The 20,732-nt window shown below is 40.1% G+C and overlaps 1 protein-coding gene across 2 annotated transcripts in view; it reads left to right on the top strand.

Annotated features, from left to right (window-relative positions):
- Positions 1–20,732, top strand: part of NEK11 (NIMA related kinase 11) — a 193,745-nt gene that overhangs the window by 62,208 nt on the left and 110,805 nt on the right. For both annotated transcript variants that reach the window (XM_081971081.1, XM_081971082.1), the window contains exons 3-6: positions 14,007–14,172; positions 14,599–14,717; positions 16,662–16,726; positions 18,615–18,741. In XM_081971081.1, the coding sequence (XP_081827207.1) occupies positions 14,007–14,172; positions 14,599–14,717; positions 16,662–16,726; positions 18,615–18,741 (477 nt within the window). The remainder of the gene's footprint in view (positions 1–14,006; positions 14,173–14,598; positions 14,718–16,661; positions 16,727–18,614; positions 18,742–20,732) is intronic.

Raw genomic sequence — 20,732 nt, 5'->3', positions numbered from 1 at the left:
AACATCTCTTGGTAGTTGCCTTTGTAATGCTATACGTGAATTTACTCTGTAAGTTTTATCAATCTTAGCAGAAATCTCACGAGAATCATCCACTTTTAATAACGTGGCCAAAGCATCAGCACAAACTTTTCTTAAGTCCTCTCTAGGGTTTTCTCTTATACCCCTCAGTCTAACAGCATACTCCATAGATCTGAATTGCATCATAATAATCTCATTATCCATCCTTTGCATATTCTCCTCCATTTCGACAAATTTCAGATCCGTTTCTTTCGTTTTGGTTTCCAAATCCAAATCCAGTTGCTCAACCTTATTGTCCACCTTAAGAACAACTTCTGACAGACCTGTGGCTATAGCGTGTAAATTTTTATCGAGCTGGTCGTGCTTTTTTATGGTATCCTGAACCATTTCTTTAACCTCATTAATTTCTTTACCTATAAAAGCAATTTCTTTACCTATAAAGTCCTTCAAATCCTGGAGATTTATGGTAGCACCTGGGGGAGCCACCTTTTGTTCCGTTGCCATACTTAACAGAAAACACTTCTTCCCAACTTTCTCACAAAATACTCCTCCAAGTAGATCAGATTATATAAACTAATTTTAAAGTTGTTAATAATTCTTTCAGCCGCCTCTAGCTGTCACCATTCAATTAACTTTCGTTTTCTTTAGGTATTCAGCTGTAAATTAACGTCATTTTGAAGCCTTTGTTCTGAATCCTTTGTTCTAAGCCCGCACCTTTCAAGTTCAGTATAGCGTTCTTTAACAAAGTTTTTCAAACTTGAAACTTAAAATGCTTGCAAATGTTTCCTTCTGGGTTGCTCAGAGTTAAACGTTGTTATTTACGGCGTCTTGCTCCGCCGTAAATCCTTAGCGGAGGATCCCAGTGGACCGGAGCTTGAAGCGTCTGCAAAGGGGGGCTCTCCTTGCCCACACCCCAGAGGCCATAAATCCTTCTGGGGAGCTACAAGAGGTCAACCAGGCAGCGCTAATCTCTCTCCTAGATTCCTAAGAATTTCGGAGTTTCCAAGGCGTTTATGATCTTTAAAAAAAAACGCCTCTACAGTCTAGTGGGTCGACAAGCTCAGAGAAAGCCTGCCCTCGACGTCCGTAACACCTGGAAGCTAGTCATTGATGTACGACCACTGCCAACTGCAAAGCAGGCCTGTCTCATAGAAGCTATGACTCCAGAGGCAACAGGGCTGCCAGAACCTGCAGCTCCAGCCCCAGATACCCCATCTGGCAGTCAGAAGATACCTAAGGAGTATTGGGACTTACAGGGGGTCTTCAGTGAGGAAGATTGCAATTATCTCCCCTCTCACCACCCACTGATTGTGCAATAGGGTTCGTGCCTGGGGCAAAACTACCGAAGCCTAAAATGTACTCATTGACTCCTAAAGAGATGGCGGAATTAAGGAAATACATTGATGCCAATTTGAAGCAGGGCTTTATCCAGCCAGCCAATTCAGTAGTAGCAGCTTCTGTACTCTTCAAAGAGAAGAAGATTGGGGTGTGTGTGTTAGGCTCTGCATTGACTTACAGGGGATTAACACTGTTTGCATAAAAAACACCTACTCATTCCCCCTTTTGAAGGACATGTTGAACCACTTGGCTAAAGGCAAAGTGTTCCCCAAACTGGACTTGAGAGAGGCATATTACCACATACGCATCAGGGAGGGAGATGAATGGAAGACCGCCTTTAACTACCCCTTTGGTACTTTCCAGTTCAAAATCATGCCATTTGGGCTATAAGGGGCCCCTGCAGACTTCATGCAGTTCATTAATGAGGTGCTACATAAGCATCTGTACAAAGGGTGTTCATTTACCTTGATCACATTCTCGTCTTTTCTGAGACCCTAGAACAGTGGTTCTCAACCTGTGGGTGAGGACCCCTTTGGGGGTCAAACAACCCTTTCACAGGGGTCGCCTAAGACCATCAGAAAACACATATTTTCGATTGTCTTAGGAACCGAAACACCAATGTTATGGTTGGGGTCACCACAACATGAGGAACTGTATTGAAGGCATTGGGAAGGTTGAGAACCACTGCCCTAGAAGAACATGTAAAGCTGGTGTGGCAGGTCCTGGAAAACCTTCTAGCTGTCAAACTCTAGCTAAACTATCGAAGTGTGAATTCTACAACACCTCACTGGATTACCTTGGCTATCGTATTTCCAGCAAGGGGATAGAAATGGACCCAAGGAAAATGAAAGCGGTGCTAGACTGGCAGTCCCCATGCACACACAAACAAGACTACATCTACATCGACTACACCACTTGGAAGCTCGTATCCTTTCGCCGGGACTCCTTGAGTAACAAGGCTTCGTCGTCGAGTCTGGGACGGTGGATCAGAGTCTGTATTAAACTGTCTTATGAACTTTAGTCCTTGCAGGTTCCTCTAAACATTACAGCTCATTCTACACGTAGTGCTGCGACAACTGCTGCTTAGTCCACGCAAGCCACATTGGAAGAAGTCTGCCGGGTAGCCACATGGGCAACTCCCACGGTCTTCATACGTCATTACAAGTTAGACAAGTATGCATTGGCTGATGCAGCTTTTGGGTGCAGGGTGCTGCAACAAGTGCTTGTGTCTTAACATACTTTTTTAAGTATCCCCACCCTAGTGGACAGCCCTGTCTATGTCCCAGTCTGGCTGCTGTCTCCACGATCACAGGAGAATGGGCATTGGTTCTTACCTGATACTCTATATTCTCTATTGAAGTGGAGGCAGCAGCCAGCCTCACCCTGGGGTGCGTCACACAGTTCAGAACTTTTTTGTGCGGAGGAGAGAGAGAGAGAGAGAAACAGAGGATATGGACTTGACACATGTATGTTTTTGCTCACAATTCTCACATGAGTCTATAGTTTTCCTTTGTCTGAACTGGAGAGGAGCCACAAGGGCTCAATGACATCATAAGTGTAGACTCAGTCCAATTGGTTACTGGACAGAGTAAACCAGTCTGGCTGCTGTCTCCACTTCAACAGAGAATGAGCATATCAGGTAAGAACCAACGTCCAATCTAGTCATTCTTGAGATTAAACTGTCACTATATTTACCTGTTTGCATAACACATGAAACTTTGATTATTTGCTATATAATGAGAGATAAAGTCTTTCATTTTTTTTTCCTGCTCTAAGAGTTTTGCAGTTTAGTTAATTAAAAACTTTGTTTTTCAAATGTTGGGAGTGGTTTTTAAGATGGGAATAGGGGTATTACTGTATCACTAAATAGTCTCTGGTCACTTTCCACAAAATTATACTTAATAATCTCTCCTAAAATATATGTTCATCCTTGAAATGAAGCTTGTAAAAAAAGCAAGACAGAAGTCCTGGGTGATTTCCCAGGCAAAAGCTTCTAAAAGATAATAATGGCAGTATTAACCACTGACCTATATAACTTGACATTCACTGTCTCTTCCTGAAATATTAGCATACTGTGGGAAGCCACCAGCCACTCCTAGAATAATGAAATATTTTGAGGAATATTTTTTAAAAGGCAGGATAAAATATTTCCCCTAAAAGAAAAAATCTTAAGAGAGACAGAAACTTGGAGTCCCCACCCACCTGCCCCAAGCAGACACTGAGCTGGGCAGCTTTTAGAAATGCAGATTTGGTAATCCATTACACTCTGCAGCAAAATCTGAACAAAGGTAGATTAGCTCTCACCCAAGAGCCAACACAAGGTAAAGCCATTAAGCCATAATAGGAATTATTGCATCATCCCCAGAGCAGTTCAAAACTTCAACCAAACCTAGTTCAGACAAACACATAGGATTTGTACTTTGCCTATAGAGCCAGCTATGATTTTATATTCTGTGTTTGTATTTTACCTGTGTTCTTTTTACTGAAATATAATGTAAATGTGCCATATGATAAGCAAACAAATAAATAGCACACAAACATATTTTTAAGCTTTAAAAAGGCCAAAGAAATGTTCCTTGAATAAGTCAGTTGCTAATTATTTGAAGGAAGTATCTTTTTTTTTACATTTCAGATTTTCTTTCTTATTACGTTCGCTTCATCACATACTATCAATTTGATTTCTGGATATCTGTTCATCAGTTCCAGCTGTAGAGATGAATTTGAATAAAACCTGCAGTATTCTTTCTTCAGTGAAATTCATCTCTTCATGAAATAATTTCTGCATTTTCAGGGTGGTTCAGTGTTCTTATCTTAATAAAACAATAGTATACAGATAGCCCTGTATCTCTGTCATTTTGGGTGACTTCCTATCAACTATACCAGTGGTGGTATTCAAACATCCCCGCATCATCCTACAACAGCTGATTGGCAGTATTCCAGGAGGCCGATCCAACCGCCAATCAGCTGCTTGTGCTAAATCAGGCTGTGTTGAAGCTGACCAGGCTGTTTGCTGCAAGGAGGTATATTGCTGGGAGGCAGAGGCTGGCAGGTGGGGGCCAGCATATGGGCAGAGCTTCAGCAGTATTCGTTCTGTAAGATGTACAGACATTTCTACCCACTTTTTTTGGGGGGGGGTATCTTATACACAAAAATATACTGTATATATACACACCATATAATTGTTGTCTAAAGTTGATAACTACTTGTTCCTAACTAACAGTACTGTCAGTTTACTGCTGCAGAATTATTGCACATTTATGCACTTACAATGTGAGCAACATACAATTTCTATGACAAAAGAAAAATGAAGTCGAAATGTTGGGAAATATGCAAACAAGAAGGCACAATGCAAGAACAATTAAATATGTCAGGGCTTGGTTTTGTGAAATTTTAAGGTAGCTCTTCTGCTGTCCAATCAGTTATTGTTCATAATAGAGTTGATTGACTAGATTGTGTTTATTCATCAGTAGGAGTCTTCTAATATCTTCTTATTAGTTTTAAGTAATTAATTGATCAATAATTAATTTTGTGAAGGAATCTTTCCCTAATAAAATTCATTCTATATTTACTGATGAATGGTACCATACTACAATGCAGACATACACCTTTATAGAAAATAAATTTATCAATTGATTGGTTGTGATGTTAAATGTTTGTGATAAGTAAGTGGAATTTTTCAAAGACTGTATCCTACTAAATACACTAGCTTAGGAGGTACATAACAATTCATGTGTCATGGATGTACCCAAAGCAGACTTGGGTAATGAGGAAGAACCGACTTTAGGAACTTGGGAAGGAAGAAACACAGCTGCAGCCAAGAGACTTGGAAAGTCAGCCATAAGCAGGGAGCAGAGAAAGGGCACATCTGCAACCAATGAGTGTGGATGAGGAGGAACTGCTTTCTCTGTGAAATCCTAGGGCATGCAGGACTGAGAGGAGAGAGATGCAACAGAAGTCCATGAGCTACTTGCAAAGAGGCACATTTGCCACCCTAATGAATTGCACTGGCTAATGGCTATTTAGTCCTAAGTGTGGAACAGAGTGATAATGAGAACAACTCTTCCATTTCAGATCGTGCTTTGTTCAGCCACTGTGTCCCTTGCCTTGGAACTTCATCCTTGACTCTGTTTCTGGACTTTGGACTTTGTCTTGTGGAACTTAGAATTGGATTGTGGGATTTGTGTTTTGGATCATGGACTATCTTTGCTGGACCTGTGTGTTTAATATAGTGTGAATCTCTAAGGCAGTGGAATAATGAGAGGGGACGTCTGGAGCCTGTTTTTCTATCTGTGAGATGTCCTGGTGGTACCCTTTCCACATACCAACAGCATAACTGTTAGAGTTTGCTTGTAGCTTTTCAAAACTCTTATTTTGCTATCTGTGAGATGTCCTGGTGGTCCCCTTTCCACATACAAACTGGCAAATTCACTTGCTCCCCAAAGATGGAAATGGTAAGTAGAACTAATATAAGGAACATTCCATCAATTCCATGGGGACATAACCAGGATGTTAATATTTAAATTTGATACTTTAACACAATCAATATCTCAATGCAGTAGAATACCAATTTGAGGGAGCCTGAATGTGTTTTCAAAACGTGAAGTATACCTGTTGTTGAAACGTGTTGGGGAACCTTACCACAGAACAATGGTGAACACTTAATAATACACATTTAAGGCCCTTTTGGCACAAAGAAATCTTCCCCAACATTTCGGGGGGGGGGGGATTTGCTAGCTTGGACCCAGGCAACTGGAAACTCAACACAAAACACTTTCTCCCTCCCTTTTTTTTATTATTATTTATTGCATTTATAGACCGCCCCCTCTCCCCAAAGGGACTCGGGGCGGTGTACAGACAGCAGCTAAAAAACCATGTACACAATAGAAAATATTAAATACCCCTTAAAAACAAATTAAATATAAAGCCGTACAATGATAAAAATTAAAAAGCAGTCTAAAAAGTCTACCCCCGAGAATTTAAAATACCGGCCAGAAGGATTAAAAATTAAAGCTACGGTTAGGCCAGGCCAGCCAAGTGGAACAGGTGGGTCTTAAGTTTTTTGCGGAAGGAGTGGAGATCGGTGGTTGTTCTAATGTCGGGGGGGGGAGGTCATTCCAGAGGGTCGGGCCCATCACAGAGAAGGCCCTACTCCTGGGCGCCGCCCGCTGGTATTGCCTAGTGGACGGCACCCGGAGGAGTCCCTCTCTGTGAGAGCGAATTGGTCGCAGGGATGTGTGGGGTAGGATGCGATCCCGCAAATAGCTAGGTCCTGTGCCATGGAGCGCTTTAAAGATGATAATCAAAACCTTGAAACGCACCCGAAAAGCCACAGGTAGCCAGTGCAGCCCGCGCAGGAGAGGTGTTATATGGGAGTACCTGGTGCTTCCCATAATTGCCCGCGCGGCCGCATTCTGGACCAGCTGCAGCCTTCGGGTGCATCTCAAGGGGAGCCCCATGTAGAGAGCATTGCAATAGTCCAGACGGGACGTCACCAGCGCATGGGTGACTGTGTGAAGGGTGTCCCGGTCCAATAGGGGATGCAATTGGTGCACCAGGCGAACCTGGTGGAATGCCCCCCTTGCCACGGCTGTCACATGGTCATCCATTGACAGCCGGGCATCCAGGAGGACGCCCAAATTGCATGCCTGCTCCACGGGAGCCAGTTGTTCGCCCCCGATGGCCAGTGATGGAACCCACTGGTTGAACCGGGGCGACGGCAACCACAGCCACTCCGTCTTGGAAGGGTTGAGCTTGAGTCTGTTACTTCCCATCCAGACCCGTACAGCCTCCAGGCACCGGGACATCACTTCGACGGCATCGTTGGGGTGGTTCGGGGTGGAGATGTACAGCTGAGTATCATCAGCGTACAGATGGTACTCGACCCCAAAACCACGAATGATCTCACCCAGCGGCTTCATATACGTGTTGAACAGGAGAGGCGAGAAGACCGATCCCTGTGGCACGCATTGCGTCCGGCCAGAGAGGTAGGAGGAGAACCACCGCAAGACGGTGCCCCTCACCCCCAACCCCTCCAGACGACGCAATAGGATACCATGGTCGATGGTATCGAAAGCAGCTGAGAGGTCTAATAGGACCAGGATGGAGGAGCAACCCCCATCCCTGGCCCTCCAGAGATCATCCACCAACGCGACCAAGGCCCTCTCCGTGCTGTGACCGGGCCGGAAACCGGACTGGCGCGGGTCTAGATAATCAATTTCCTCCAAGTGGCATGGGAACTGTTGTGCCACCACACTCTCTACAACCTTTGCCAGAAAGCAAAGGTTGGAGACAGGACGATAGTTGGTTAACATAGCTGGATCCAGGGAAGGCTTCTTGAGTAGGGGCCTCACTATCACCTCTTTCAAGGCGGCCGGCAAGGACCCCTCTCTCAAGGAAGCGTTGACTAACTCCTGGAGCCAGCCTCGTGTAACCTCCCAGGATGCCAGTATAAGCCAGGAGGGACACGGGTCCAGTAAACATGTAGTGGCTCGCAGTCGCCCATGCAACCTGTCCATATCATCGGCAGCAACAGTCAAACTCCTCCCAGAATGGTCCCTCAAGACTCGCCTCCGATGTCCCCTCTAAACTACTGGAGGGGACCCACTCGCTCCGGATTTGAGCGATTTTGTCCTGCAGATATTCCCCAAATTCCTCTGCTCTACCCTGCAGGGGGGCTTCCCGCGGCCTCTGCGAAAGGAGGGAGCGGGTCACCCGAAACAGGGCGGCAGGGCGGTTATCTGCGGATGCAATAAGAGCAGCACAGTATTGACGCTTGGCCACTCTTAATGCCACAAGGTAGGTCCGTAAATAGGCTCTTACCTGTGTTCGGTCAGATTCGGAGCGTGAAGATCTCCATCTGCTCTCTAGGCGTCTCTTGTGGCGCTTCATCACCCTTAGCTCCTTGGTGAACCAAGGGGCCAGGGTGGATCGCTGCCGCAGGAGAGGCCGCAAAGGCGCAACCCGGTCCAAGGCCCCGGCAGCCGCACTATTCCATGCGGCCACCAGGTCCTCCATCCGGGAGCGGGTCAGGGCTAAAGGAAGTGGCCCAAGCTCCGTCTGGAACCTATCAGGTTCCATCAGGCGCCTGGGGCAGAACCATCTAGGACATTCTGGTTCCGCCTCCCCGCGATGGGGGGTAGCGCCTGGGAAGTCGAGCCGGAGAAGTGAGCGATCTGACCATGACAGGGGTGTAATAACTAGTTCCCCTATTCCCAGATCACTCTTCCACTGGCCAGAGACAAAAATAAGGTCCAGCGTGTGGCCTCCCTCGTGTGTGGGGCCCTGAATTAATTGGGTCAGGTCCATGGCTGTCATGGAAGCCATGAACTCCCGAGCCGCCTCGGATGATTCCCCTATCGACGGCAGGTTGAAATCCCCCATAACCAGTAGCTTGGGGCTCTCTCTCTCTCTTTCTCCCTTCCCTTCCTCTAATTGGCTGGCCGCTAACTTTCTCTTGAGCCCAAAAGGTGGGCAGTATTTCACTCAAAGGCCCATGTCGAGGGGCCTGGGACGGAAGAGGCTGAGTCCCATTACCCAGGACGAACAGCTAGAGCCCTAACAGTGGAGAAGAAATGGTAGAGGTGAATGACTGGGGGAGAAACCCTGGGGGTGAACAAGGGGCGGCGAAAGGTACAAGGAGAACAGTCCCATTCCAGAGCGGGACAGAATGCCATTCCTAGCTTTTACTTCCCAGAAGTTGCTAACTATGAAAATAGAGTACTAGATAAAATTGTTTCAGTTTAAATAGGTCATCATGGAGTAACACATAGGGAATTTTAATCCTAGTAATAGTCCTTGCAAGTACAACAGCTCTACAAACCAACTCGATTTCCAGTTGAAGATGCAGTATTTGGTGCCCAACTCTCCATTTTAATTGCCAAATCTTGCATCTGCTATCTGAAGTACCAGGATAGTAGAACTGACCTTGATTTTTCAAATTAATTCATGCTCAACTAAAAGGTATTATTCTTAAGATGTTTAAAAAATATGTAATATATTTTAAATTCTCCTCTTATACTGCTTATATATAAACAGAAATCAAATTAAATTCATGGATGTGTGAACCAGCCTTATAGCTCTTTTTTTTCAACGTTTTTATTAAAACGTACAGTACTATATTAGACCAAACCTGTTATTTTTTATATACTCGTATACTTTTAAGTCTTCTGAATTTTGCTAGGTTTTTAAAAAAGAAAATTACTACTGATATCTTTAAATGATTTTGTCTATTTAAAAATAAAATAAATTTATATCACAAGCAGTACTCAATTTTTAAAAATGATCTTAAAAAGCAATATTTTTGTTATGTTCTAAAAGTCAGTCTAAATTTTCTAAATAAATATTCAAAAAGGAAAGGTAGAAACCTCTGCAGAAAATATAATTTCCTTTGCAAAAAATATTTAAATGTTTTAAATCCATTTTATTTATTTTTCTTGCAACAATTCTGGTATTTTGTAAAACTTTCATTTAGTGAAAAGGCTAGCTATGATTTTAATAATAAAAATACATGGTATGGTAACAAACCCTTATCTAATTTATAAGTTTACAGATTTCTCATTTGCCATCTAGTAATAGAATTTTAATAAGACAAACATGTGGCATGTAGCATGAAAGGTGATCGGAATAGTGAAATCAGAGTGAATTAAATGACAAGCTGTCCTGCCATGTCAAGTTTTTATTGCTGCCTTTTGATGTAGAAAAGATCTTCTATTAAGTGATATTTAAGGAAAGCTCATTGTCTTTGACAGTTTAGTGACATGATCTGTGAGCAGGAAAAAATAATGTCATGCTGTCAAATCAAAGATGAGAAGATTAATTCAAATATTACCTATTTTAATAGCAGAAGGTTTGCAGTAATTCAGAAAACTGTATTCTGTATTTTATTGTTATCTTATAAATATGTATAGCTAAGTTTTAGCAAATAGTACCGTGTTTCCCCGAAATTACGATATGTCCTGATAATACGACCATGCCATATTTTTCCAGTGGGCAAAAATATACGCTCTCCCCCAATAATAAGCCCTTGGACAACCCCCCCCCCAGCTAGGCAGAGCACCACTCACCAACCTAGCAATATCCTGAAGGCGCAAAGCCACAGGATCCGGGGGAGAGGGGCAAAGTTGCTCACATTGCTTGACGCCTTTGGGATACCGCTAGGTTGGTGGGTGGCCCTGTGCCCAGCTGGAGTGGGGGGTTGCCGGGTAGCTGGGCCCCTTTCCAGCCGGGCAGAGCACCACTCACCGACCCAGTAATATCCCGCAGGAAGAGCCCCAAACCATAGAGCGTAGTACCAGAGCGTCCACTGCCGGAAGATCCGGCAGCGGATCTACAGAGTTTGGAAGCCAGTTATGCTCGGAGCATGGCGGTGGCAGCGGGGCAGCGGCAGTGACATCCTGACCCAAACCTGCAGGAGAGTTGGGCATGGTGAGGCAGGGAGGCACGTGAGCTGGAAGCAGAACAAGTGCTCGTGCAACCTCTCTTTCCAGCCTGGCAGAGCGCCATGTAGCTTAGTGCCTTTGGGATATTACTGGGTCAGTGAGTGACGCTCTGCCTGGCTGGAAAGGGGCATTGCTGGGCGGCTGCTCATAAGCATGGTCACCTCATGGTGGCTTTGTTGCGCTGATGCGACAGCGCAACACAGCCGTTTGCCCCTGAGGCTGTGCCTGGATCTTAGGGCACCCGCTTGCAAGAGAGCAGCCACCCGGCAACCCCAAACCAATAAGCCCCCCCCCCAATAATAAGGCCCAAGCAAAATGGGGGTTCAAAAGAAAATAAGACCCTGTCTTATTTTCGGGAAAACACGGTATGTACAAAAATGTTCATGTATTTATTGCCAGGTAGCAGTGTTTATGAAAACATAGTTTACAAGGATTTATTGTTTACTCCCTGAAAACAAATCTTATAGCTTCCCTTTTCTTTACAGAATATGGATTTTTATTATTGTGAATGTTAGTTGCAATGTTCTCTTCATATTGTTTAAACCTTTTGATTTATTCAGATTGTATTGAAAATGTTTACCTGTGTTCATCTAAAACCTCATTACAATATGCAGGTTTTGTTATATCAAGCTCTAATATAAAGCCACAATATATTTTAGCATCTTATTGATTAAAATGCATGGAAAGGTTTGCTATTAAATATAGGCATAAAGTTTTTTTTATTAAATATAGAAATTCTGAACTTCCATTTTAAAATATGTGAAGAGTGTTTTGTAGAACCCTCAATTAAAAAATTATTATCATCATCAATAAGAATAGAATAACAAAGGTGAAAGAGACCTTAGAGATTTTCTTCTCCAAACCCCTTCTCAGGAAAGAAACCCTACAGATTCCATACAAGTGGCTGTCTAATCTCTTCTTTAAAATCTCCAGTGATGGAGCACCCACTATTTCTGGAGGAAAGCTGCTCCACTGGTTAATTGTTCTCACTGTCAGGACATTTCTCCTTAATTTTAGATTGCTTCTCTCCTTGATTAATTTCATCCATTGTTTCTTGTCTTGCCTTCTGATACTTTGGAAAATAGATTGACCCCTCTCCTTTGTGGCAGCCCTCAAATATGGAAATGTTGCCATGTCAGCCTAGTCCTTCTTTTCGCTAGACATGCCCAACTCCTGCAACTGTTCTTTGTATGTTTTAGCCTTCATCTTTGTTGTTCTTTTCTTTGTTGTTCTTTTCTGCACTGTTTCCAGAATCTGTACAACTTTTTTATAATATGGTGACCAAAACTGGATGCAGTACCCTAAGTGTAGTCTTACTAAGCCTTAATAAAGCAGTACTAATACTTCACATGGTCTTAATTCTACCCCACTGTTAATGCAAACTTGGATTGTGTTGTCTTTTTTGGAAACTGCCACACTCTGCTGGCTCATATTTAAGTGATAGTCTGCTAGTTCTACAAGATCCCTCTCACAGTTACTGCTATTGAGTCAGGTTTCACCTAATGTGTACCTCTACATTTGATTTTTCTTGCCTAAGTATAAAACATTACTTTTCTCTACATTGAATTGCATTTTGTTAGATAAGGCCCAGTAATAATTTATCTTGAGATTTATCAGTATGCCATCTTGAGGACAATAATGTCCTTCAGTTGCTTATGTAATACAATTACATTAAACACACAAATAAAATTTGAGTATAATTTATGTTCAGAGTATGAATGCAAAATATATATATTTTATGGAAGTTGTGTATCAAAATTTGTGGCATGTCCTTGGATCTACTAAAATTTCTCAAAGCATACCTTATAGCAGGGGTGTCAAACTTACGTTGTCACATTGTCATCATGTGATATATCATGACTTTTTTCCCCTTCGCAGAAATGGGGGTAGCCATTGCCAGCGCATGGCACACCCGACCAACAGGCTGTGAGTTTGATACCTCTGCCTTATAGCATTCTGAACCATTAAACACAGGAAAGCTACAGTGTGAAGAAATCCATTAGTTTGTTCTGTGTTAGCTCTGTGGCATTAAACTTTCAAACTGTACCAAAGTACCGTATTTCTCAGAGTATAAGATGTACTTTCCCCCCCAAAAAGAGTGTGAAAATCTAGGTGCATCTTATACACTGAATACAGCATTTTTGGCCTTCCAAAACCCTGCCCCCTTCACAAAAATGGACTTGCAGAGGGTTTGGGAGGCCTGCAAAGTGCTCCTGGGGGCTGGGAAGGGCAAAAACAAGCTAAAAACGGGCCATTTTTTTGCTTGTTTTCCCATCCACCCACCCCCAGCCCCCAGGAGCACTTTGCAGGCCTCTCAAACTCTCTGCATGCCCCGTTTTTCACAAAAAATGAGGCGTGCAGAGGGTTTGGGAGGTCTGCAGAGTGCAAAAACTTTTTTTTTAATTTACCTCTTCAAAATCTTGGTGCACTTTATACTCCAGTGTATCTTATACTCCGAAAAATATGATACGTTTGCAATTTAGGTTAGTGTGGAGATATTCGGTTGCTTTGGAGTATAATATTTAGTCAGGACAGAGATAGTAGCAAAAATGATAGTAGGAAATGTTTTTTTAAATCTTAATTCTAAAATTTGGCCAGGAGGAAAAATGATGAGGTGATATATAGAAGGGCGGAACTTCTCTTTCTGTTACCATAGGATAGATAGGCTGTTAAGGTTCCTTCCAACTCTGTTATTCTGTTAAATTGAGTTAATCTGAACACGAGACTACAGAAATTCAGCTTTATTGATGACCAAAAGCAAATCTCCTGCCTCAAACAAAGCAGAGAGACAAAAGGTACACACTAATTAAACCTCCCCCATTTTTATAATTTACACATAGTTCATGTATTTGAAAACATAATTTCTTATCCACTAGTTTATGTAAAACTCATGATTTTTCAGCGTGTGAAGTCGAGACCCAGGAGGAAAAGATACATATTTGCTGGCATTTAGCCCAGAGCTTGTTAGGGCTCGTTATCTAAAACAAGTGGTTGTAACAGACAGAATACACACTTTAAAGTTACAGCAAAGTTACTGCAAGGCTAACCTTGGGATTCAGCCTGGAGCTTTTTATCTCCTCACATGATGCATTTTAAATTACAATGGAGTTCAGCTCAGCAAGAATAACAATAGCTGGATTATAAAGAAATAGTTACAGTCTGTGCATGCTCTAATCTTTTCACAATCTTATGATTTACTAATTTTATCAACAGGAAAGTTTTGAAAGAAATCTGTGTGGGGAATCTTAAACCCAATGAAACAGTTGAGGCGAATTTGGAAGCACAATTGTTGTCCAGGTTAGACCATCCAGCCATTGTTAAATTCTATACAAGTTTTGTTGAAGGAGGGAGTTTTTGCATCATTACTGAATACTGTGAGGTAAGACCTCTGTACTATTTTTCTCAAGAGCTGCTGAATGTCTTTTAAATGTCTTTAAAAGATTTTAAGGACTCCCTCCGCCCACCCTAATATTGTTTCAGGATTCTTAGTAATTTCTTTAAATGCTTACTGTGGAGATTCATTTCCTAACAGAATCTCATGAGACAATCCAGTGTAATTTTAGAAAATGAGCTGGCTGAGACATTGGGCACTATAAAACTAAGCATACAGTATCTATATGGGAGCTTCTTGTTCCCTTAGTTTTGTATTTTATGTTCTTCAAGAATATAAGTAACCAAGCAGAGTTATTCAAAGTTTATGTAATAAAGTAAATAAGTATTTTCCTGAACACTTAAGAATTTAGAATTGTATTTCATATGCTGATATAATGTTTTCATCAGATATACATTGGCTTCTGTTTTTCAGGGTCAAGATCTCGACTTTAAAATTCAAGAATACAAAAGAAGTGGCAAAGTATTTCCTGAAAGTCAAATAGTGAAATGGTTTATACAATTATTACTTGGAGTAAACTACTTACATGAAAGGTACAGCAGTTTCATTTGTCATTCTATAAATTGAAACTATGTTTCCATGCTAGATTGCTGACATAGAGTGAACACTTTAAAAGCTTGTGGAATAGCTGTTTATCTCTAATATGAAATTATGTCCAGCTATCTGGATTTGGATTATTAATATGTAGCTAAAGTGAGTGTCCCCTTTTAAATAATATATTTTCCAAAGTTTGCATTTTAAATCTCTTTTATTTCTGCAGAGATGAGATTGCAAATATATTGAAAGTACATTTTGGCTTATTTCCAAAGAAAGCTAATGTGAACATGAAAACTACTTTTTTCCAAATGTGAAATGATCCCTTATGTCTCACTATTATTATGAAAGTGAAAATATTTCATTGTCCAAACAGGAAGAACTAGCCATTTCCTTCCGATACAGCATTCAGTTACTCTGTGTAAAAATAATTGAATCTTCTCCATGCTGGCATGATATTGATTTCTAAAGTAGGCTTTCTTGAATAGAGATAACAGTTCAGATCATCTACAGTTAATACGTTTGCAAATATCAGTTTCAAATATTGCTAACAACTGCAATACACATTCAGAACTTGATTTTCTCTCATCCCAAATCTGTAAGGAGTGCCTCTTCTTCTGCTTAAGAAAGTGAAGACTCTTGAAATGAAGTATTTCAAAAAGAAGTTTTTATTGAGTAGTAGTGAAAACCTCCAGTTCAAAGCAATGTCTGAATTCCCTTAGACAATGCAAGTGGAATTAAAGCGGTAGAGACTCCTCCCATTAGTCAGAATGCAGATTTTAGCCAATACACAAGTGTGAAGATGGTTCCTTTACCAGTTGCCCTGAGAACCAGATAAGCATACATTCCCATGGTTATCTTCTGTTAGATATTAAAGTGAATTGTCCCACATGGCCATCATAAACATTCCCTAAAAGGTGAAGGGATCTCAAGGCACTTCAGTGCCAGAAAACCAGTTGTAAAATATCAGTTGTCAAAGCACTGCTAATAAATCGACTCCAAGGCCCCCCTTCTCCCAATTGAATAGCAGTATCACTTTTAGGGATCTGATTTAGGTATATATGAAGTACCTGGGAAACGGTGACTATAAAAACAGTAACATAGGAGGAAAACCCATGTCAGAGAGAGGATTATTTAAAACCTATTTGTAAGCACAGTGAGCCATCCCTTGCTCTGCCATATTCATGCTGTGCCTTGTGGGCCACTGATGCGCCCTCCCCCACCTAGTAGCAGCTACTCCTGCCACAGTCATGCCATGACTCATAGTACATTTACAAATTCTTCACCACCCAGGGACAGCCAGTCATGTTGTGCATGTGCCGTGCACTATGCTTTACCTGCCTGTTCACCTGTTTGCAACCATTTGGGACTTGCTTAAGAATCCATGAGCCTTATTTAACAATGGCAATGGAATGTGCTGGGATTGACATTGCTAAGTGATGTAGCATGTAATGTCATGGTTTACAATAATATTGCTTAGCAATGAAGAATCTGATTCATCATTAACCAAGGACTTCTTTTGTAAGATATTTTTATTCGTACACTAATTTCCCCAAAACCAGCTTTTCCTATCCAAAAAACAAAATATATTTATAAGGTACTTTTTGATTCATTTTCAAATAAAATTGCTAAAATACTTTTTAAAATCTTTATTATTTTCCTTCTGGAGGTTATCAAGAAGAAAGTTTGACTGCAGCCCTTCATATATGTAGTTTTTGCCTGTCCTCTCTCCATTAATTTGGAAAAAACTTTGATATTAACATTATTCAAAATCAAAAAATTGACTTAGTTGCTAATTAATGTGTTCAGGATTGCAGTCCAAAAGCAATGATATGAATGCAGTTAGGAGACACGTTTAAGTTTTATAACATAACAAGATACATTTATTGCAATAACATTTTTTTTTCTTATCACTGGAACAATTTTTTATTTTTTATTTTCAGACAAATACTTCATCGAGATTTGAAAGCTAAGAATATTTTTTTGAAAAATAATCTGGTTAAAATTGGTAAGATATAAAAAAAGTTACTATTTATTGTTTCAGGAGCATGCAGGGAGGCCAAGATGGCAAGATAGATGAAATTGAACAGCTGTTAGGATCCGTTACAAATCCCAATAGATGTTTGAATGATAATTCCATGCTTATACCAAGAGATAGAAATACTTACCACTTCCTACCCAAGTTTATTTTTTCACAGATTCCCAGGTATTTTCCTTTTAATGAAACATTAGACTAGGGTCAGATCTTAGTGTTGAAATATTTGGAAGAGTGAAACTACCTCTTTTTATTTTAAAACTGAACCTTACCAACATATAATTATATTTTGTAATATGTGTTTTTTTTAAAGAATATCTCAAAATGTAATACAAAACAAAACATTACATCATGCCTGTTGTGGGTTATGAGAAAAATGTTCTTTATCTATTCTCTCCTAGACTGCCATTGTAATGGCAAGTTTGCACAAAGCCATGTACATGTGGCACAGTAAAAATATTACTGTTCCTTAGTTAGCTAATTCAAGTTGATATCTTTCAGTGATCAAAGTACACGGAAAGGAAATATTTCATGAAATCCAGTGTATGCTTGCTTTTATCAAAGAATCATTGCAGTTATTTTTCAAGAATACCATAGTATTGTAGAATTTGTGTTTCTTTTTTTTACATATTATATAAAACTTACAGTTGTTTTTATTCTCCTTATGTTAAAGACCTGAGAGTATATGAGAGCATGTTAAATGAATTTTTTAGGAGGCAAGTGGACTTTCTTGTTTTTCTTACCTTTTAAGATATTTCGCTTCTCATTCAAGAAGCTTCTTCAGCTCTGACAGGATATTGGGAAATGGAAGGATTTATATTCCTTGTAGACAGCTGGTAAACCACAGAAAAACCTCCAATTGCTTTAAGGACCCTCTAAAAGGATGCAAATGACCAGCTGTCTGCAAGGAATATAAATCTTTCCATTCCCCACTATCCTGAAGAAGTTTCTTGGATGAGAAACAGAACATCTTCAAAGAAAAAAAACAAGAAAGTCCAGTTGCCTCCTGAAAAAGCACCTTTGGGATATCTATGACCTGGATGACTGACATGTTAAATGAAAAAAAAACAACGTTTTTCCATCATATTTTTTCAATAATTCCATTAATACTTTTATTGTTATTTATCACTACAAAATAATATATAAGCTACCGTCCTACAACCATTTCTGCTGCATTTTATAATTGTGCTATGATTTTATAATTGTGCTATGATTTTAAAATAATTTAAACTCAATGTGTTCTATTTATATATCTCTTTGCTTAATAAAAAAAGCATGATTAAGTTCCTAATGTGCATAAATGCGTAGTTGACTACAGGTAACTTACAACCATTCCTTTAGTGATGGTTCAAAGTTACAACAGCACTTAATAAGTGACTTACAACCAATCCTCATTACTGTCAATGGGGGAAGTCAGATTCATTTAATGATCATATGATTCACTTAACAACTGCAGTGATTCACTTAATGTTGCAAAATGTTGCAAAATTGATTATAACTTACTTAATGATCAACTTGCTTAGCAACGTAAATTGTAGTCCCAATTATGGTTGTAAATCAAGGACTATTTGTATAGACAATATCATGACACATTTTAAGACTAGGCTGGTAGGCCTTTATAAAAAAAGATAGTTTGTTGGGGATGAAAGCTTATTCTGTAAATGGAAGGCAAATATGGGCAACTGCTTTATTCATGATATTAGCCACTATTTGTACTCAGTTTACAAGGTGTTATTAGTGACCTCTGAAATTTTTTTACAAGTATCTATTTGAATTTAAATAGTTAGCTAGCTTTTGCTTAGTTTTAGGATTTTTTCCCCTCATTGGTTGTTTTTCTAACAGATTAACTCTTCCTTTTAAGGGGACTTTGGAGTTTCTCGACTCTTGATAGGATCCTGTGATTTAGCAACTACTTTTATTGGGACACCTTTCTACATGAGCCCAGAGGCATTACAACACCAGGGTTATGACACAAAATCAGACATTTGGTGAGGAGACAATGCTGTATTCAAATTCATTTTACCACAAGCAAGCACATAACTGTTTTTTATGTTAGGTTTTATTGTTTTTCTTTCTATAGAACTCTATACCTCCCTAGCACACAATTATTAGAACAAATAGGCTACCACTCTATTTGAACGTTTATTGTAAAGAATGCTTTATTGTTCTGAGGGGTTAGTCTGACATTTCACTTCATTTCTTATACTTCTCTTTTGAAAAAAAGGTTTTATTGTATTCTATTGGAGTATATTTTTGTGACACAATTTTTCTTCTAATTGAAAATGGATTTTTATTTATGTTATATAATAAATTGATAGATACCAATAGCAATAGCACTTAGACTTATATACCAGTTCATAGTGCTTTAGAGCCCTCTCTAAGCAGTTTACAAATTCAGCATATTGCCCCCATCAATCTGGGTCCTCATTTTACCAATCTTGGATGGATGGCAGTCTGTGTCAACCTTGAGCCGGTGAGAATCGAACTCCTGGAGTGAGCAATGAGTCTGCAGTATTGCATTCTAACCACTCTGCCCCCATGGCTCTGTATGGTGTGAGTGTTATGAATAAAGCAGAGTATTTTTGTGGCTGCTTCTTTTAAAACTGAACATTTTTATGAATTCCCAGTCTATTACATGTATTGGTTTCTTGAAATAATCTTAAATAATGTAACAAATCTAGGGATCCATCATTAAATAACCCTATTATTTTTCACAGATAACTTTTTTTTCTTTTTACTGGTGTTAAAGAAGTGAAGATTCCTGTGTTGCTATTTCTTTGCATTTGAATGAAAATCGATTGTTCCTTGCAAGCTAAAATGGAGGAATAAAATGCTGAAAACTTTTTAAAATAAGGCAGATAGAAGGTATTAAATGCATTGTTGCCTTGCCTTTCAGTTCCACATTTTGAATCAATGCAGTTTTGTTCTAAATCATACTTAGCTCAAGACCAATGCCTTCTGGGCAGAGGTTGTATTCAGCAGGTTCTGACAGTTCTGGAGAACCGGTAGCGGAAATTTTGAGTAGTTTGCAGAACTGTTAAATACCACCTCTGGCTGGCTTAGTCCCATCTATTCTCCGCCTCCCAAGTCCCAGCTGATTGGGAGGAAATGGGGATTTTGCAGTAACCTTCCCCTGGAGTGGGAGGAAATGGAGATTTTATAGTATCCTTCCCCTGCCTTGCCCACCAAGCCACGCACACAGAACTGGTAGTAAAAATAAATAAATCTCACCATTGCTTCTGGGGATTCTATAGTAATACTGGGGCCTTAGGAAGAATCACTTCTGGTTTTGGAGTTAAATAGGTGCCATTTTTCTTTGTATTATTATTATTATTGGGGGGGGGGGGGTGCTATAGCAAGATTGTCCAAAGATTATAATATTTTTAAAAATTTTATTATTATTTGTGAGACCACATTACTAAGTGCCCAGGGCTGCCTGCAGCTGAGGAGCTGCAGGGGGGCTCCATCTGTTCTATATGAATCATCTTTTATATAAAAAGACAGCAGTTTTAAAAAGTGCTTTACAAACAGTATTTAGGATTGTAGCAAATGTAATGTCTCCAACTTGTTTTGATGTTTCTCTCTAACAAATAGCTTGTTCTTTTTGAGTTTGGCTCTGCAAAAGAAAAGGAAGTCTTCTTAACACATTTCTCAGCTGTGCTTGATTGTAAAGCATGATTATTTGCAATTGACTGTTGCTTTTAGTAAGGTAAAGCTAAAAAATTCTAGGAGCGCCATCTTGCTTTGTTTCATCTACTATAAAAGCAGTTTGGGTTTTGATTTGGCTGTAGATAAGTCCCAGAGATCCCATTACACTTATTGTGCTAAAGAAAACAGAAATAAATCTATCTAGTGTAGTCAGCATTGGGCAATGTTATAAGTAGTACTTATTGAACAACTGGTCACTTAATTGGCTTAATTATAGTGTACTCCAGAGGTGCGCTTCAGATGGTTCGGACCGGTTCAGGCAAACCAATTG

This window comes from Natrix helvetica (assembly GCF_964273705.1).
Source record: "Natrix helvetica genome assembly, chromosome: Z".
NCBI classification, from domain to species: domain Eukaryota; kingdom Metazoa; phylum Chordata; class Lepidosauria; order Squamata; family Natricidae; genus Natrix; species Natrix helvetica.
This window is presented reverse-complemented; position numbering and strand designations above follow the sequence as displayed.